This window comes from Cryptomeria japonica, chromosome 8, assembly GCF_030272615.1.
Source record: "Cryptomeria japonica chromosome 8, Sugi_1.0, whole genome shotgun sequence".
Taxonomy (NCBI): Eukaryota; Viridiplantae; Streptophyta; class Pinopsida; order Cupressales; family Cupressaceae; genus Cryptomeria; species Cryptomeria japonica.
This window is the reverse complement of record NC_081412.1, coordinates 43,167,505-43,184,953: the sequence shown is the minus strand read 5'-3', so window position 1 is coordinate 43,184,953 and position 17,449 is coordinate 43,167,505. Positions and strand designations below refer to the sequence as shown.

Below are 17,449 nucleotides of genomic sequence, written 5' to 3'. Positions count from 1 at the left end.
AACATAATCAATCAAGTTTAACATGGATAACATTAGCAATGATTATCAAACATACAGATGCACATTAATCATGAGTTCATGAGAAAAAACACATGTATATTATGGAGAGACAGGGAGTGCCAAAATGTCATCCATCAAAATGGTTAGTAGATTAATCCATAAACAAACCAAACCAATTGAAAGTATCATCCAAGGAGAGCATTAGCATAAATTGTTGATAAATAGAAAATATAAACTTTTCACCATACTTATGCCATCCATTTCACATCGGGCTCACTAAATGATGCTCTACAAAAAGGAACTTGTTAGACAGAAACTTGTGGTGGTATAACACATAAGAAGCACAAGAAATAAAGAGACATGCTAGTGTTATTCAACCAAACACTAATCTAAGCAGGCATACCAAGAGAGACACTAAAAACATAATGAAGCATTTAACTATGAAAATAAACACAAGAAGACATCTCCAAATGCCTTCCACGATGCTTGTAGCTCCTCCTCCTTTGTTCCTCTCCTCTCCAAGTTCCAAATTAGTGTAGCTCTCAGCATCTTTTTGCACTATGGATGCCTTATGGAGGTTCAAGATTAAAATACTTTAACTATGCTATGCAAGTGTAAAACAAACTAGTTATGATATGCTTATGAAATGAACGAAGATTTATTTTAATCTAAAATGACAATATATTAGTTATTTATGCTAAATGCTCTTCTCTAAAATTGGCTATAAGTTAAATGCATACAAGTTTTCAGGATTATGGCTAAGAATGCTAAATGCTTGAGGATTTGAAAATGAGGAATGTGAGCTCTATTTATAGGAAAAATGGAGCAATGGATGGTTGAGATTGAGTAATCTCAACAAGGGTCAGGATTGAATGGTATTCAATCCATGTGAGGACTTTCAACCCAATCCCAGGATGACAAGTGTCAACATGAGATGGGTTGAGAGGAGAGGGAAGAAGCATTAAATGCTTGACATGACCTTAGGGTTAACTTGGGAGGTAAGGTCAAGGTTGGGTTGAGTGAATAAATTCATTATTCAAAGAATAATGTTTTTATCCAATGGATAGACTCTTATGCAAGAGTTAGTGAGGATAACCATGGTCAAAGCAATAAATGCTTGAGTAGACACATGGGTCACATGAGGGTTAAGTTAGGGGTCAAAGTCCCTAACCATGTGGGTGAGTTGAGTTAACCATTAATGGTCATGTAAGAGCCATAAGTGGTTTGGAAGACTTTAGAGGTTAGCTTGTTGGACACATAAAGCATTAAATATTTTCCAAAGACTTTGGAGTCTTTGAGAAGTGACTCCAAGTTGCTTAGAAATGTGACAATAATTAGGGGATGGATTAGGATAATTAGGAAAGGTTTAGAAGAATCTAGAAGGGGGTTAGGATTGCAAGTGGGTTTGGTAGGTGAGAAAAAATAGGATTTTAATTAAAATAAAATTAATTTATTTCAACAAATAGGTGCAAGTTGCATTTTTAGGAGAATGCAAGTGGGGGTGATTTAATGATTTAAGTAAATTTTTTATTTAATTTATTTAAAAGAGGAAAGGGGATTAAATTAAATAAATAGGATTTATTTATTTAATTGATTGTGAATTTGGTTTAATGAATTAATTAAAATAAATTGAATAATTTATTTAATTAATAGGAGAATGATTTGAAGATGAATTAATTAAATGTTAATTTAATTAACTATTGGCTAGTGGATTTTTAATCAAATAAATAACAAATATTCATTTAATTAAATTGGATAGATTTATGTGACTACAGATCCAATTTACACCTCATGTTTATGCTCCTAATTTAGCATGTCCTATCTCCATCCCCTCTCTAGGTCCATTTTGGCCCTTTTTCCAACCCTGATGCCATGAACCTCATTGAGTGGAGAACCTTCAGCTAGACCAGGGTGCCCCAAAATACGTTGGGCCCCCTTGAGCAGGCCCCAATTTGAAATGGAGTGGTCCCTTTATCTTTCCAATGGCATTAGGTCCTCATGGCTACAGTTGACCATTAGAGGTCAGCCTAATTGGTAATTTACCTAGGGAGCCCTATATAGAGACATCCTATCAATTTATTTTAGATCTAAGATTGGATCACTCATATACCCTATCATTTGTGCATCCATGAAACATTCATCATCAAGAATTTTTAGAAATTCAAGGCTGCATTTCATCCTTCAAGCGTTCTAGAGAAATGTTACACCAATCTTCATGCAAGCATGTGTGTTTTTGATTAGGTCTTTCATGTTTATGTATTTGTCATGCCATTACATTCAACATTTGTGATTACAGTCAAAGAGCATTGCATCAATCCTTCTATCGACTATTTCAGATATGAGGTATATCTCCTTAGCATTTATTTGAATGTTTTCATTATTTCCTTCAAGGTTAATTCATAAACCGGGTTTGACTTTAGGAAAACCCCTATCCACAACCCTATTTCCTTTCTTTCTGTGTGCAGGGAACAAGTGCAAGAGATATACTTGGGAATTTTGGCAAAGTTAACAATGATGAATAGGTTCAGCTTTTGATGAAGGAAAATTTGAAGGACCAGAGTGAATATGTACTACCTGGTCTCAAAAAATCAAGTCAAACTTTTGGGAATGACTTCTAACTATCTTATTTTGCCCAGATCTCATTTTGTGACTTCATGGGATATGTAGTAATCTATTTTCGATAATTTATTTCAATCATTCCTTGTTTTACCCTAATTTCACAATTATCATCCGATCTTCAACTAGAAAGAGGGGGAATACATTAACTAGTGAATCTAAGCAGAATTTCAGCCCTTTCCATATTTGGATTGTGGCTAGATCTATTAGGTTCACCCCTCTTTAAATGTGGTGGTCTCCAAGGAAATATTAGTGGTCTTGCTATCCTTATTAGTGAAATCCTATTTTTTCCACCACTATACACAATGTCATTTTTTTGTAAATAAGATATTTCTAGAATGTTGGTTCTATGTACTTTCTAGTAGTGTGTGAATTATCATTAGATTTTTCTACTAGAATAGTTTGTATCTTTTTGAAGTTAGATCAACATCTTTTACTTCCAAGCTCATAAAATTTTGTCTATATCTTCAAATTTTCATGATTCTGGTGACATTGAAAATATATTTAAGAGCTCTTTTAGATCTATCCATGCACTTTTTCTAGAATCTACCCTAGGTACTTTTTGTTTAGTTTATCATTATTTTACATTATAGTTAATCATTTAGACATCTTGACACTTAGATGTGATTTGTTTACGTGAGATGATTTCATTTGATCTTCTTTACATGCATTGAGGTTATTGATCTCTAATTTGATCATTTGAGAAGATATCATGAGTTTTTTTATTCATTCTCTTGTGGTAATCCTAGAAAAATATAATTATTCAAGTCTTATCAAAATGACATCCTAACACATATCAAGTGGCTTAATAGTTTGCCTTATCTTTATGGATTCATACTTTAAAACTAGACACACTAGAGAGTAGATCAACTTGGGGTAACATCATTGATCATTTCATAGGATTGATTTATTCTAGAATTTATCATGACATTATGTGTGTTGTATCTTCTATATGGATTGTCCCTACACACTTTAAGCTAAACTTTGAGAGATATGTAGAGACACTCATGTATCTCTATTCCTAGTGGATCCTACTACAGATTGTCTCATTCCCCTCAAGTGATTCAATGTAGATTTCATATCCTTTGATGATGATACTTTAGAGGAGCTTGATTATATCACAAATCTTGTAAGTTCTAATATTTAATAGTCTTTTCTCCTTGTCCAAACTCTTCATATCAAGATGTAATATACATCTTTAGTAGCTCATGATTAGATTAGTACCGCTACATGCATGTCACTTATTAATTCAATTTTGTAGGAATTCCATCATCTTCTAGACATAGCTACTTGGGATTCATATCTACCAAACACATAATTATTTGTGGAGTCTCATATTACATATTTAGAGTATTATGTTAATGAAATCCATATACTCTTTCATGATAGCTACACCATTATTGTTAGCCCACCATCATCATTATCTTTGGAGCTTGTTTTGTACATAATTATTCACAAGATTTTAGATTGAAATAATATCATTTCTCCATGTGGGTATCTGAGAATTTTTTATAGGTACAAATCAAATTTAGATTCAAAATTCCTATTCATCAAGTTTATAGTATGGCTTCTCTAATCACCAATAGATCTATTTATTTCCAAGGTGAGAAATGTTATTTGCAAGTAGTGAATCATGGTGTGTCTTTAGGATTTTATCATTGGCACAAGAGATACTCCTTAATGGAGGGATACATATTATTATTTTCTCTCTCCTATTTGGGAGGCATTCATTGTATTCATATGATAGATGTAGTCCTTTGGAATTCATATTGAATGCTACTATCCTTCTTTCAATAGTATGCATTTATTTTAATTTTATCTATTGGAGGGGAATTTTTATCTAATAATGACATTTTCTCCTTTTTCTATTTATGAGATATATTTGTTTGTACTTGGGTACCTCATCAGGCTTTGTATTTGAGACACATTCATGCATCTATCTTTGCATTCACGTTATTTTTTAGCTTCTCCCTAAGTTGTACTTAAGGGGGGTATAAAAGAAATATAGGCATGATTAATTTAGGTCTCATTTTACTTTAACATAGTTGAACTAAAATTAGGAGTGCCTTAATATTTTTAAATCATGTTGTCTCGTGGCATAGGATGATGACACTTAGATCGTGATCTAACTCAATCCTCACTCAGGGTTTTATCTAGGGTTGTTTTTGTTTTTATAAGCATTCATTTGTATATTGTAATATTTATTTTCATTCAATACATATGCTCAATCATGGAGCCTATTTGGATCAATCAATTTATCAATATTCCATAGCATAATCATGTTGTTTTTTGTCTCTATGTGATAAGCATTTTGGTTTTAGGTGACTCTTGAGAGTTGTGGGATTTATTGTCAATTCCAACAAACTATACCCTTCACATGCTAAATGATTTAGGGTTAATAAGCTTATATATATCATAAAATATACACTTGATAAATATTTTTTTGATAAAATATACACATCAAATAAATAAAAATATACTTCATCATTTAAACCTTTGACTTGCCCACAACAACCACAAAGATTTCATTAATTATACTATATTTTAACATATAAATCTAAAATAATATTAATAATAATTATATCATAATGTATATAACGTCGTCAAGGTTAGAGGGTTCAATTAAGAATTATCCAGCCTTGCAACCAACATCAGTTTCTCACTTTATGAATATTATAGTTTAATATAAAAAACAAATCACTTGTGTGGATCAAGTCTACTTCATTGATCAAGACATGTATAACAAGTTCTAAACATCAACCTTTGAATTATAATTAGATCACAATGATCCCATTCAATGTATTTCTATGTATCTACTCTTATACGTATTAGACTTCTCTTATACAAAAGATTATTTGGTAGATAATAATATGATCTAGAATTATTTATCCGAAGACTAAATGTTTTCCCGTGCATGTTGTACTATTTCATTAATAACATATGTTATAATCTAGAGTTAATTAGAGGTCTCCATAACAAATCTTTATCACATGTAATATATGGAAAATAAATACAAAAAGTAGGTTTAACTTTTGCTGTAGATGACAATATAAAGTACACAACTGTTTCCTAGCACGCTGTCCACATTTCTACGCTTATCAAGATCAAAATCATATATAGTTGTCCTTTCCAATATCTGCAACTCTTTTTCCATGAGGATTAAAGGTTTTCTGTATGAAACAATTTTGCTCTTCAGTCACATTTGATGGCACCTTTCTTGTCTTTGAATAGTTGCCCCATTGTCGCAGGTGCTAACGAATGATGAAGAAGGAAGAAGGTGAGTACTTTCCACACGCACAAAACATTATTTTCTCATTGCTCATCCAATTCTTTTCTTATTGCTCACTGCACACACAATTTCCGTTTGACATGAAGCACATTAGGTAAAATAAAAACAAGCATTTATAGTGACTAAACTTAAAATAAAACAATATTCAATAGAAACTCATATCTTTTTGCAACAATGAGGCTTCATCTTCCTATGAATAAATTTAAAATCATTAGAGACCAGAAATACAACTTAATCATTTTGTTTATGAATGTAGCAATGGTAGACATATTCTTAATTTTTCTACATTATTAACTAAAAAATATTATGTTATATTTATTATTTTATCATTCATAAAGTGTCTATTTGGAATCGAGGATAAGAGTTTTTCTTTACCTTGTTCACAAAGTAAAGAAAACTCGAAAGGAGATGGCTTGAAGTCTAATGTTCAAAGAATTGAATTGAGTGTTTTGGGGTTCAAGGTTTTTTACTTTACCATTATCGATCATAAATGAAAATGGTAAAGAGAAAATCCAAAGCCTAAACCCTAATGAACATGCGACCTCTGATCACCAAAGTTCAAAAATCCTTCATCTGGGATTGAGTGTTAGGGTTTCAACTTACCAATTTTTCTTAGTCAAAATTGAAACAATGAAGACCTGATGCCTAATGCCCAAAAACTATCGATGATGCATGTCCAAAAGCTACCTTTTGGGGCTTCGGGATAGAGGATGTAACTTCCCACTTTCTATAATGAAATTTTAAGTGTAATTCAAATGTTCGATGTTTGATGCTTGACACACTTAGAGAAATATGGCGATGGAGAAGAAGTTATCAGTGATTGGGGTTCTAGATTAAGCCTTTCCTATTTCACAAACTTAATGAAGGCTAGAAGGTGTAAGCCTTGATTAGATATTTCCTAAACACAAAAAAAAATCTCAATCTTGACTATAATTATAGGGCTTGGGTAATATTTACTAATACAATCGATGGGTTCATTTAAGCTTGAATTACAACTTCCTAGATTCATTTTATATCAAAATAGAAAAGTGTTTTCATCATTTTCCCTAACCATAAAACATTAAAACAACTTGATCAAAGCATTATAAAATTATGCTCGATTCCAACACCAATTTGCTTAAAGAAATACACTAACATGATCTATCCAATTACATCCATGCCAAGAGAGAGATCCTCGAAATAATGCTACATTATAATGTTAGACACAATGTACCACTGAGAGTGGGGTGAATCAGTGGTCCTCAAACTTTTCCCTTTAACTATCCTATGTGAGTATACAGGTTATCAGATCTAACTTAATGTAGACTTATCGGTTAGAGGGGAGACCAACACAAATGCAATCACACCAACATATACGAGGAAAACCCAAGATGGGAAAAACCTTGATGAGAAATATTGTTGGAGTCTACTGCTCCAATCCAGCCTCACAATGAATCTCTGATTACAATGTTTAGGGAACCAACCCAAGGAGCTACAACTCAATGAATACAAAATCATATTTTGATACCAAAGTTATCTTCTTATTACAAATGGATTTTGTAACTCTTTTGCAAATCTTTCTACTAGATCTTCTATCCAGTTCACTGTCAGTTCTCTGTTATCCCTCACACTTTTGCAGCCTTACTTTCTATTGCACCTACACTAGATCAACCTCTTCTTCTCCTCTGTCAGATCTGCTCTCTATCGGTTCACTGCCCTCTACCGGTTCTATTTTCTTTTTGCTTCATTGTTGCTCTCCACCATCGGTCTTGATAGCTTAGTCAGATGTCTACCATCTAATACCTGTCGGATCTCAGCTTCCCTTCTCTGCAATCTTTTATGACCCGTCTCTGTCGATTTACTTGGTTCCACCCTACTTTGTTTTGTGCCTGCGGGATCTTCTCTGCAACACACTCATGACTGCCTTACTCTATGTTATCCTCTGGCTGGCTTGAACACCACCTATTCACTTTTGCACTAATCCTTCTTTGTTGTTTGTCGGTTGCATTAACCTTACTGGTTAAGCCTCAGCTAAACCTTGTTTCCAGTTGTCTCCCTTCTACTCGATCTCTATGATCCTCTGCAGATATCACTCTTCATCTAATTCTCTATTCAACCTTTTGCATTACTTGGCAGCATCTCTCTCTGAGGCATCATCTAATTCTATCTTCGGCCTGCATATTTATGATTAGACTTTCCCGCCAAAAGCAACATTCAAACTTGGTGCCTTAGGGTTTCTTCCACTGATCACGAGGCACATCGAAACCAATCAAATCATATTTGATCTGATCTCCAAGACAACTACCTACACATCACCATCATTAATGTGCCTTCCAATACACGTTTTCCCTATTTAGTAAACATGACCCTGTTCCTTGACGTATTGTTGGATTTGCTCTCTATCGGTTCACTACTCTCTGTCATTTCTCTTTTCTCTCTGCTTCACTGCTGCTCTCCACCACCAGTCTTGATAAATTAGTCAGATGGCTACCATCTAATACATGTCGGTTCTCAGCTTCCCTTCTCTACAGTCTTCTATGACTCTTCTCTATCGGTTTAGTTAGTTCCACCCTACTCTGTTCTATGCCTGCGGGATCTTCTCTGCAACACACTCACGATTACCTCACTGTATGCTATCCTTTTGATGGCTTGAACACCACCTATTCACTTCTATATTGATCCTTCTTTGTTGCTTGTCGGTTGCATTAATCTTACCGGTTAAGCCTCAACTAAACCTTGTTGTCGGTTGTCTACCTTATGCTCGATCCCTAGGATCCTCTGCAACTATCACTCTTCATCTACTTCTCTATTCGTCCTTTTGCATTACTTGGTAGCATCTCTCTCTGAGGCATCATCTAATTTTGTCTTCGGCTTGCATATTTATGATCAGACTTTCTTGCCAAAAGCAACATTCAAACTTAGTGCCTTAGGGTTTCTTCCATTGATCACAAGGCATATCGAATCCAATTTGATCACATTCGATCTGATCTCCAAGACAACTACATGCACATCACTGCCATTAACGTGCCTTCCAATACACGTTTGCTCTTTTTAGAAAACACGGCCCTGTTCCTCGACCAACTTCTATCAATCACATTTAGTGATCTCGTAGTTGCCTTTACCAAATCTGATATGTAGTTGAATGTCTTTCATCGATCATGGCATCACCCAGATCTTTGGTTTGCATTGAGCTGCAAACCCTCTGCAACTCCATGTATATAACGTCGTCAAGGTTAGAGGGTTCAACTAAGAATTATCCAACCTTGCAACCAATATCAATATCTCACTTTATATATATTATAGTTTAGTATAAAAAACAAATCACTTGTGTAGATCAAGTCTACTTCATTGATCAATACACGTATAACAAGTTCTAAACATCAACGTTTTAATTATAATTAGATCACAATGATCCTATTCAATGTATTTCTATGTATCTATTCTTCTAATTGACTTTGATAATTTCTCGACTCTATCTTGATCTTTATCTTCAAATCATATTAGACTTCTCTTATACAAAAGATTATAATAATATAATCTTTGATCTTAAAATAAACTGATAAGAATTACTCATCCGAAAACTAAATGTTTTCCTTACTATATTACCTTGAAAAGTGACACACCACCCTAACATGTTGTACTATTTCATTAATAACATATCTTATAATCTACATTAATTAGAGGTCTCCATAACAAATGGAATTCCATGCATAACCTTTATTAAGAGTTCTAATGATGTACGTAATTTTATGAAAGTTCTAAGCCTAGAAAAAATGTGATGATATGCACTGCCTCCAACTTTTCATTTGGAATAGTAAATCAGGTTCATGGAGAAGGTTTGATTAGTTTCAAAGTGTGTATAATTTAGCTTCTAAAACCCTGTGAAAGAATGGTAATATGGGCTACGTAAAGCTACAAAATATGTGGGGAATAAATATTCCTACGGTTTGGTTAAATCATCCGAACAGTAAAACACTTTTGCCACCTGATACTTCAAATCTCTGCTGACAAACGTTCATATAACATATATCTGAAGAAGGAAAATAAGTGAATAACTGTTGTACTAATAAATGTTTATGATATTTGTATAATTCTTATCGCATGTAATGTATGAAAGTTAAATAAAATGTTTTAACTATTGCATAGCTGCCCAGATTTCCTACGTTCTTGTGAATAACCATTGCTTTCAGGATTCACAGACACCACTTCTATATTATTATTTCGGTATTTTGAATAATTCTTTATCACATGTAATATATGGAAAATAAATGCAAAAAGTAGATTTAACTTTTGCTGTAGATGACAATATAAAGTACACAACTGTTTCCTTGCACGCTGTCCACATTTCTACGCCTATCAAGATCAAAATAATGTATATTTGTCCTTTCCAATATCTGCAACATTTTTTCCATGAGGATTAAAGGTTTTTGGCATGAAACAATTTTGCTTCAGTCACAATTGATGGCACCTTTCTTGTCTTCGAATAGTTGCCCCATTGTCCCAGGTGCTAACGAATGATGAAGAGGCAAGAAGGTGAGTACATTCCACACGCACAAAACATTGCTTACCCAATTCTTTTCTGATTGCTCACTGCACACACAATTTCCGTTTGGCATGAAGCACATTATGCAAAATTAAAAGAAGCATTTATAGTGACTAAACTTAAAATAAAACAATATTCAATAGAAACTCATATCTTTTTGCAACAATGAGGCTTCATCTTCCTATGAATAAATTTAAAATCATTAGAGACCAGAAATACAACTTAATCATTTTGTTTATGAATGTAGCAATGGTAGACATATTCTTAACTTTTCTACACTATTAACTAAAAAATATTATATTATATTTATTATTTTATCATTCATAAAGTGTCTATTTGGAATCGAGGACAAGAGTTTTTCTTTACCTTGTTCACAAAGTAAAGAAAACTCGAAAGGAGATGGCTTGAAGTCTAATGTTCAAAGAATTGAATTGAGTGTTTTGGGGTTCAAGGTTTTTTGCTTTACCATTATCGATCATAAATGAAAAGTTTCAAGAGAAAATCCAAAGCCTAACACCTGATGAACATGCGATCTCCGATCACCAAAGTTCACAAATCCTTCTTCTGGGATTGAGTGTTAGGGTTTCAGCTTACCAATTTTTCTCTATCAAAATTGAAACAACGAAGGCCTGATGCCTAATGCCCAAAAACTATCGATGATGCATGTCCAAAAGATACCTTTTGGGACTTGGGGATCGAGGATGTAACTTCCCACTTTCTACAATGAAATTTTAAGTGTAATTCAAATGTTCGATGTTTGATGCTTGACACACTTATAGAAATATAGTGATGGAGAAGAAGTTATTAGTGATTGGGGTTCTAGATTAAGCCTTTCCTTTTTCAAAAACTTAACGAAGGCTAGAAGGTGCAAGCCTTGATTAGAAAATCCCTAAACACAAAAAAAATTTGACAATCTTAACTATGATTATAGGGCTCAGGTAATATTTACTAAGACAATCATGAGGTTCATTTAAGCTTGAATTACAACTTCCTATATTCATTTTATATCAAAATAGAAAAGTGTTCACATCATTTTCCTTAACCATAAAACATTAAAGCAATTTGATCAAAGAATTATACAATCATGCTCAATTCCAACACCAATTTTCATAAAGGAATACACTAACACAATCTATCCAATTTCACCCATCCTGAGAGAGAGATCCATGAAATAATGCTACATTATAAGAGGACTCAAATGTCCTTTCAATATGCAACTAAATTTCAAGATTCAATTGAAAAGCAATAACAAACACATGAGAGATGCACTCATTGAACATCTCAATCTACTATCTTTTTTAACCCAACGTTGATAACCATGACGCCAAGTCACATGTAATCAAAATATATACTCTCTCCATTCTAGGAGACTTCACATTGGTCACAAGAACACTCACACCAAGTATGCATAATTCTTAATGCTTACACATATGTCATACACAAAGTATGCATGCTCATACACATCATAGAAAGAAGCCACGAATAAAATAAAGGGGTGAGTATAATTCATCATTGAGCATGGACACCAATGGCATGAATAAATGCTCACATTGAGCATACTCACCAATGAAGGAAAGAAATACATCATCATTGGGCATAATCACCAATGACACAAACCAAACACTCACACATGTAAGAAAAATGGGGAGAAAGCACAAGCACATCCAAGCATGAAGATACATTACATTTTAAAATGAAAGAATGGAGCCAAAAGCCTTAGGAAAGGGAAAATGCATCTTTTGGGTGCTATTTGAAGTACACTAGGACTAGATGCTAGAGAGCTACTTAGGGAGTGTCATCATAGAGAACAATGCATAGATACCACGTGGAACCAAATACCCTCTCATATTGACAAAGATTCTCAATCATACAAGTACTATTCTCCTAGAGTGGGCTTGTATTCCCAAGTCATCCTTAACCTTTACAAGTGCTCAAGGCATGCAAGGGGCAACTATATCTTGGCTAATTAATTACCCATTTTTCATTAATTTGTACTTGATTAATTGACTCGCATGTGATTACCCCACATGACCACATTGGTTCAGGATTATGTTGGGAGCTACTCCCATAACCCTCTTAAATACCCATGTCCTACATTTATCACATTCACCAATGAATGTTGAATTAAAATCAAGCAATGCAAATTTCCCAAATTTTCACAATTTTTCACATCACATTTACAAATTTCATATTTCATGAAAATAACATACAAATGGATCCAGTTTCACACTTTCCAAGGTATATCAGTACTTCCACATAATAGTCCATCATACATTTCATCAATTTTTATTTTTTTTCCTCTATAACCCAAAAAGTAGCAATTTTCTTAAAACTCTATTAAAATACCTTCAAAGTTCATCAAATTTTAAGATTTAAAAAAAAATCTAATTTTACCCTTTGGCTCTAAAAGTGCCCATACCCCCTCTTTTAACATAAAATTGCATTTTGTTTATTTCCTCTAAATTTGGGTATAGTAACCTTCATATTTTCGAAAGTTTACAAAAAAATTACACATAAATTAAATCAATCATTTTATTCAATTCTAAATACAATGGGCATGATTTTCTTACTCAGTTAAACTTTTCTTTTTTCAAATAATTAGCAACAAGAATGAAGAAAAATAGAGGAGAAATGAGGAACTTACCTCAAAATTGCCTCAAATGTTAATCCTCAAGTTCTTCAAAAATACAAGGGTAGAGATCCATTGGCTTGATGATGATTGTAATGAATTACTTTATATGTTGTCATTGATGTAACACATACACATACATATGTTCACATTTTCTACTGGTGTGACTTCACATTTATTTATATTGCAATCGGTATTCAAGAAGGTTTATATCAAACCGGTACATGGTGACAACTAGTATATGCATGGAGTCAACCGATGTGTATATATATTTATATATGGATATTCATAACTCGACATCAACTTGAAGATCCAACAAAGATTATCCAAGGAGCATCAAAGGAAAAATGGTTTATATGTTTAACTCCAACTGGTATTCGTTGATTATGTGATGAGTTATCACTAGTCGTGATGTTATCCTCACCAACAAATTTGGGCATTATTTTTGTGATGAGTGCATTTGAAAGGCACAAAGTGTGCCATCTTGTTGAATCTATCCACAACAACATAAACACTATCATACCCCCTTGGTGTTCTAGGCAAACCAAGAACAAAGTCCATGCGCAAGCACTCCCATGGCCTTGATGCAATGGCTAATGGTTGATAGAGACCTGCATTACTTGAGATTCCTTTGGCCCTTTAACAAATGTCACATTTCTCAACAAACCTCCTAACATCTGATTGTAGTCCAGGCCAATAGTAGAATCTACTAACTTGCTCCAAGGTCTTGTCAAGACCAAAATGTCCACCTAGGTTGCCTTGGTGTTTCTCTTTGATAATATTGTCCCTCATGGAACAATGTGGGATGCAAAGAAAGTGTCCTTTAAACAATAAACCTTCCTGCAACATATAATCTGAATATGCAACATGACAAGCATTAGCAAACTTAGAGAAAACATCATATGCTTCATTGAAATCTTTATCACCTTGGTAGAGATCTTTGAGATCATTTAGGCCCACACTTTGGACCTGCACTTCTTGAATGGTAAGAACTCTCCAACTTAGATCATCAACCACTTTGTTAGTGGTTCCTTTCTTGTGCTTAATTAAGAAAGTGTAGGCTTGGAAATACTCAGCCCACTTGAGGTGTCTTTGGTTCAACTTTTCCCATCCATTCAAAAATCTAAGAGCATGATTGTCAGTGTATACAATAAACTCTTTAGGAAAGAGATAATGCCTCCATTTCTTTAGTGCTTGTACCATAGCATACAATTCTAAATCATGAGTGGAGTACTTTTGTTTTTCCTCATTGAGCTTTTCAGAGAAGAATGCAACCAAGTGATTCTCTTGGCTCAAAACTACCCCAATGGCCAATTTACTTGCATCACACTTCACTGTAAAAGGTTGATTGAAATCAAGTAGTCTAAGATAAGGAAGTTCAGCAACCTTTTGTTTCAACACCTCAAACCCCTTCTCTGCTGCAGTAGTCCAATTAAACTGACATTTGACCCCTCCCTTAATGGTGTTCAAAATTGGTGCACACACATGGATAAAACCTCTAATAAATTTCCTATAGAAAGAGGCCAAACCATGAAATCTTCTTACATCTCCTATTGATTTAGGAATGGGCCAATTCACTATTGCTTCTACCTTTAATGGATCCATTTTTAAACACCCTTGAGAAACTACAAAACCATGCCAATTTAGTTTTGAAAAACTCACACTTGTCAAGATTGATCATCAACTTCTCTTGGTGTAGCTTCCTCAAGACTTGGTCCAAATGCATGATATGCTCCTAATTTGACCTGCTAAAAATCAAAATATCGTCAAGGTAAACAATCACAAATTTACCAATAAACTCAACAAGCACTTCATTCATGAGCCTCATGAAGGTGCTAGGTACATTTGTGAGCCCAAAGGGCATCACCAACCACTCATATAGGCCCTCATTGGTCTTAAAGCTTGTCTTCCACTCATGTCCAGGTCTGATCCTTATTTGGTGATAGCCTAATTTTAAATCTACCTTAGAAAAGTAGCAAGCTCCACCTAGGTATTCCATCAAGTCTTCAATCCTTGGCATTGGGAATTGGTACCTTATGGTAATCTTGTTTATGGCTCTTTAATCTGTGCACATCCTCCACTTTCCATCCTTTTTAGGTACCAACACTGTGGGTACTACACATGGACTCAAACTCTTCTTTATCAACCCCTTATCCAGTAGCTCTTGCATTTGCTTGGCTATCTCTTCATTTTTGGCTGGTGTCATCTTGTAGGAAGCCTTATTTGGTAAAGTTGCACCAGGTATAAGGTCTATTTGACGATTCACATCTCTATAAGGAGGTAGTACATATGGTATTTCATTGACCACTATGTCTTTATACCGGTCTAGCAAATTTTGTACTTCTTGAGGTACAACCGGTTTGTTTGCAACCTTTACCTCTTCTTTGGGTTTCATTATGATTGCACAACCTTGGCTCCCTTCATGTTTTAGCACCTTCAAGAACTCCTTTCCACTAAGCACCATAACACTTGAACCAACATGACTTTCTTCACTTTGTTCAACCAAGGGATCCATTTTAAACTTCTTACCTCCTTTGGTGATGAGGTAGGAATTCTTCTCACCATCATGCATAGCCTTGACATCAAATTGCCAAGGGCGGGCAAGCAGCAAATGGCATGCATCCATGGCTAAGATGTCACAAAATAATCTATCCTTATAGTCTCCAATCTCAAAATCTACCCAAGATTTCTCATCCACAAGAACATGTTGTCCCTTACTTAACCAAGATACCTTGTAGGGTGTGGTATGTGGCAACCTTTTCAGCTTCAACTTGTCTACCATCTCAACTGCTACTATGTTTTCAGTAGATCCTGAATCCACTATCACTTTACAAATCTTTCCATGTGACTTGCAGGTGGTTCTAAAAAGTGTATTTCTCTACGCATGCTCTTTTGCTTGAGGCATTTTCAACAAAGTTCTCCTCAACATCAGATTTTCCCCATCAAGAACAATTCTGGAGCATTGCTGATTGGTGACGTGACACTCTGACAATCCTCTTCTTGCACAAGTTATGTCCTTCTTTCTCTCATGTGAGAACTAGAGGTCTTCTCAGGACACCAATTCATAGTGATCCCCACTTGATGACAATGGAAGCATTTACTAGTGAAGAGTATAGGTCCTCTTCCTTGATTTCCAAATCTGACCCTAAAGTTGTTTCTCCCTCTTGAATTGCCTCTGAATTGACCTCCTCTGCTGAAATTATCACCATTGTTCTCTAGTTGATTGCTTTCTTCATTTCTATTAGAATTATATCCCCTTCCAAAGGTGCCTCTCCCTCTAAAATTTCTACCACCTCTACCTCTTTGATTATGCTCACCCTTCCTTTTAATCATGTCCTCTTCTCTCAAAGCCAACTAGAAGCATTTGTGAACTGTATCAAGTGCCAACATGCTTATCTCATCCTGGATGTTTTTTCTAAGTCCATTCAAGTACCTTGCAACTTTTTCCACCTCTTTTTCTTATTTTCTAGCCCTTAAAGTTAGTTTGTTGAACTCCTCCATGTAGGTGCTTACATCCATCTCTCTTTGTTTCAAATCTTGCAACTTTTTATGCATTTGTATCTCATAGTCTATGTGCAAGAATTGTGTTTTGATTCTAATCGTCATCCTTTCCCAAGAAGAAATCTTATTTCTTCCAGATTGTTCTCTTTCCTCTTGCATCATGTTCCACCACACTAGGACTGGTCCCTTTAATATAGTTTTGGCCAAATTGACCCTCTTCTCTTCTGCAATCTCTTTGTATTCAAAATGATTGGACAAAGCTTCAATCCATTCTAGCAATTATTCTCCATTTAGACTTGTATTATAGACTGGTATCCCTTCCAAGCTATCCTTCTTGAGTGTCTTAAAGATGTCCACCATGATCTGCTGATCCTTGTAAAACTCCTTCTTTTTAGTTATCTTCCCTATCACATCTTCATCATCGGTTCCATCACCCCACTCAGTGATCTTGCCTTTTTCTTTCTTGGTTTCTTTCTCCCGGGCCACTGCCAACATCTCCTGTACCATATCCCTAATGGCATCTTTGCTCATTGCCTTTGGAGGCATGTTTCTAGCTGCAGACTCTACCTCTGGGTCTGACATACACCACTTGTTCAAATAAAAATGGCTCTGATACCACTCTGATGTACAGATAATGTACTCACTTCTCCAACTGGTGCTAATTGGCTTCTACTCAAGGCTTCTATTGAACTATCAAATGGCTAAATGCTATCTCACCCTCCTAGGGTCTAATAGAACTCCTCCCTGACCCTATCCAAGGTCCTTGGACTATGGAAAATTCTAATTCTTGAAGAGAGTTCCAAACTCTCTTGGTCACACCTTGAGTAAGTTCAATCTACTCACTCACACCATGAGCACAAACACTCCACCTAGGATCTTTGATTGCTTTACA

General features: G+C 34.8%; 1 protein-coding gene across 1 annotated transcript; it reads right to left on the bottom strand.

Annotated features, from left to right (window-relative positions):
• Positions 1-15,115: 15,115 nt before the first annotated feature.
• LOC131857503 (uncharacterized) lies at positions 15,116-15,838 on the bottom strand. Its single transcript, XM_059210154.1, has one exon. The coding sequence runs from the start codon at positions 15,836-15,838 to the stop codon at positions 15,116-15,118; it is 723 nt and encodes a 240-aa protein (XP_059066137.1).
• Between the last annotated feature and the right edge of the window lie 1,611 nt (positions 15,839-17,449).

What these genes read in the sequence shown, in the direction of transcription:
- LOC131857503 (XM_059210154.1), bottom strand. Translation starts at nt 15,838, where the DNA reads ATGGTAGACAAGTTGAAGCTGAAAAGGTTGCCACATACCACACCCTAC.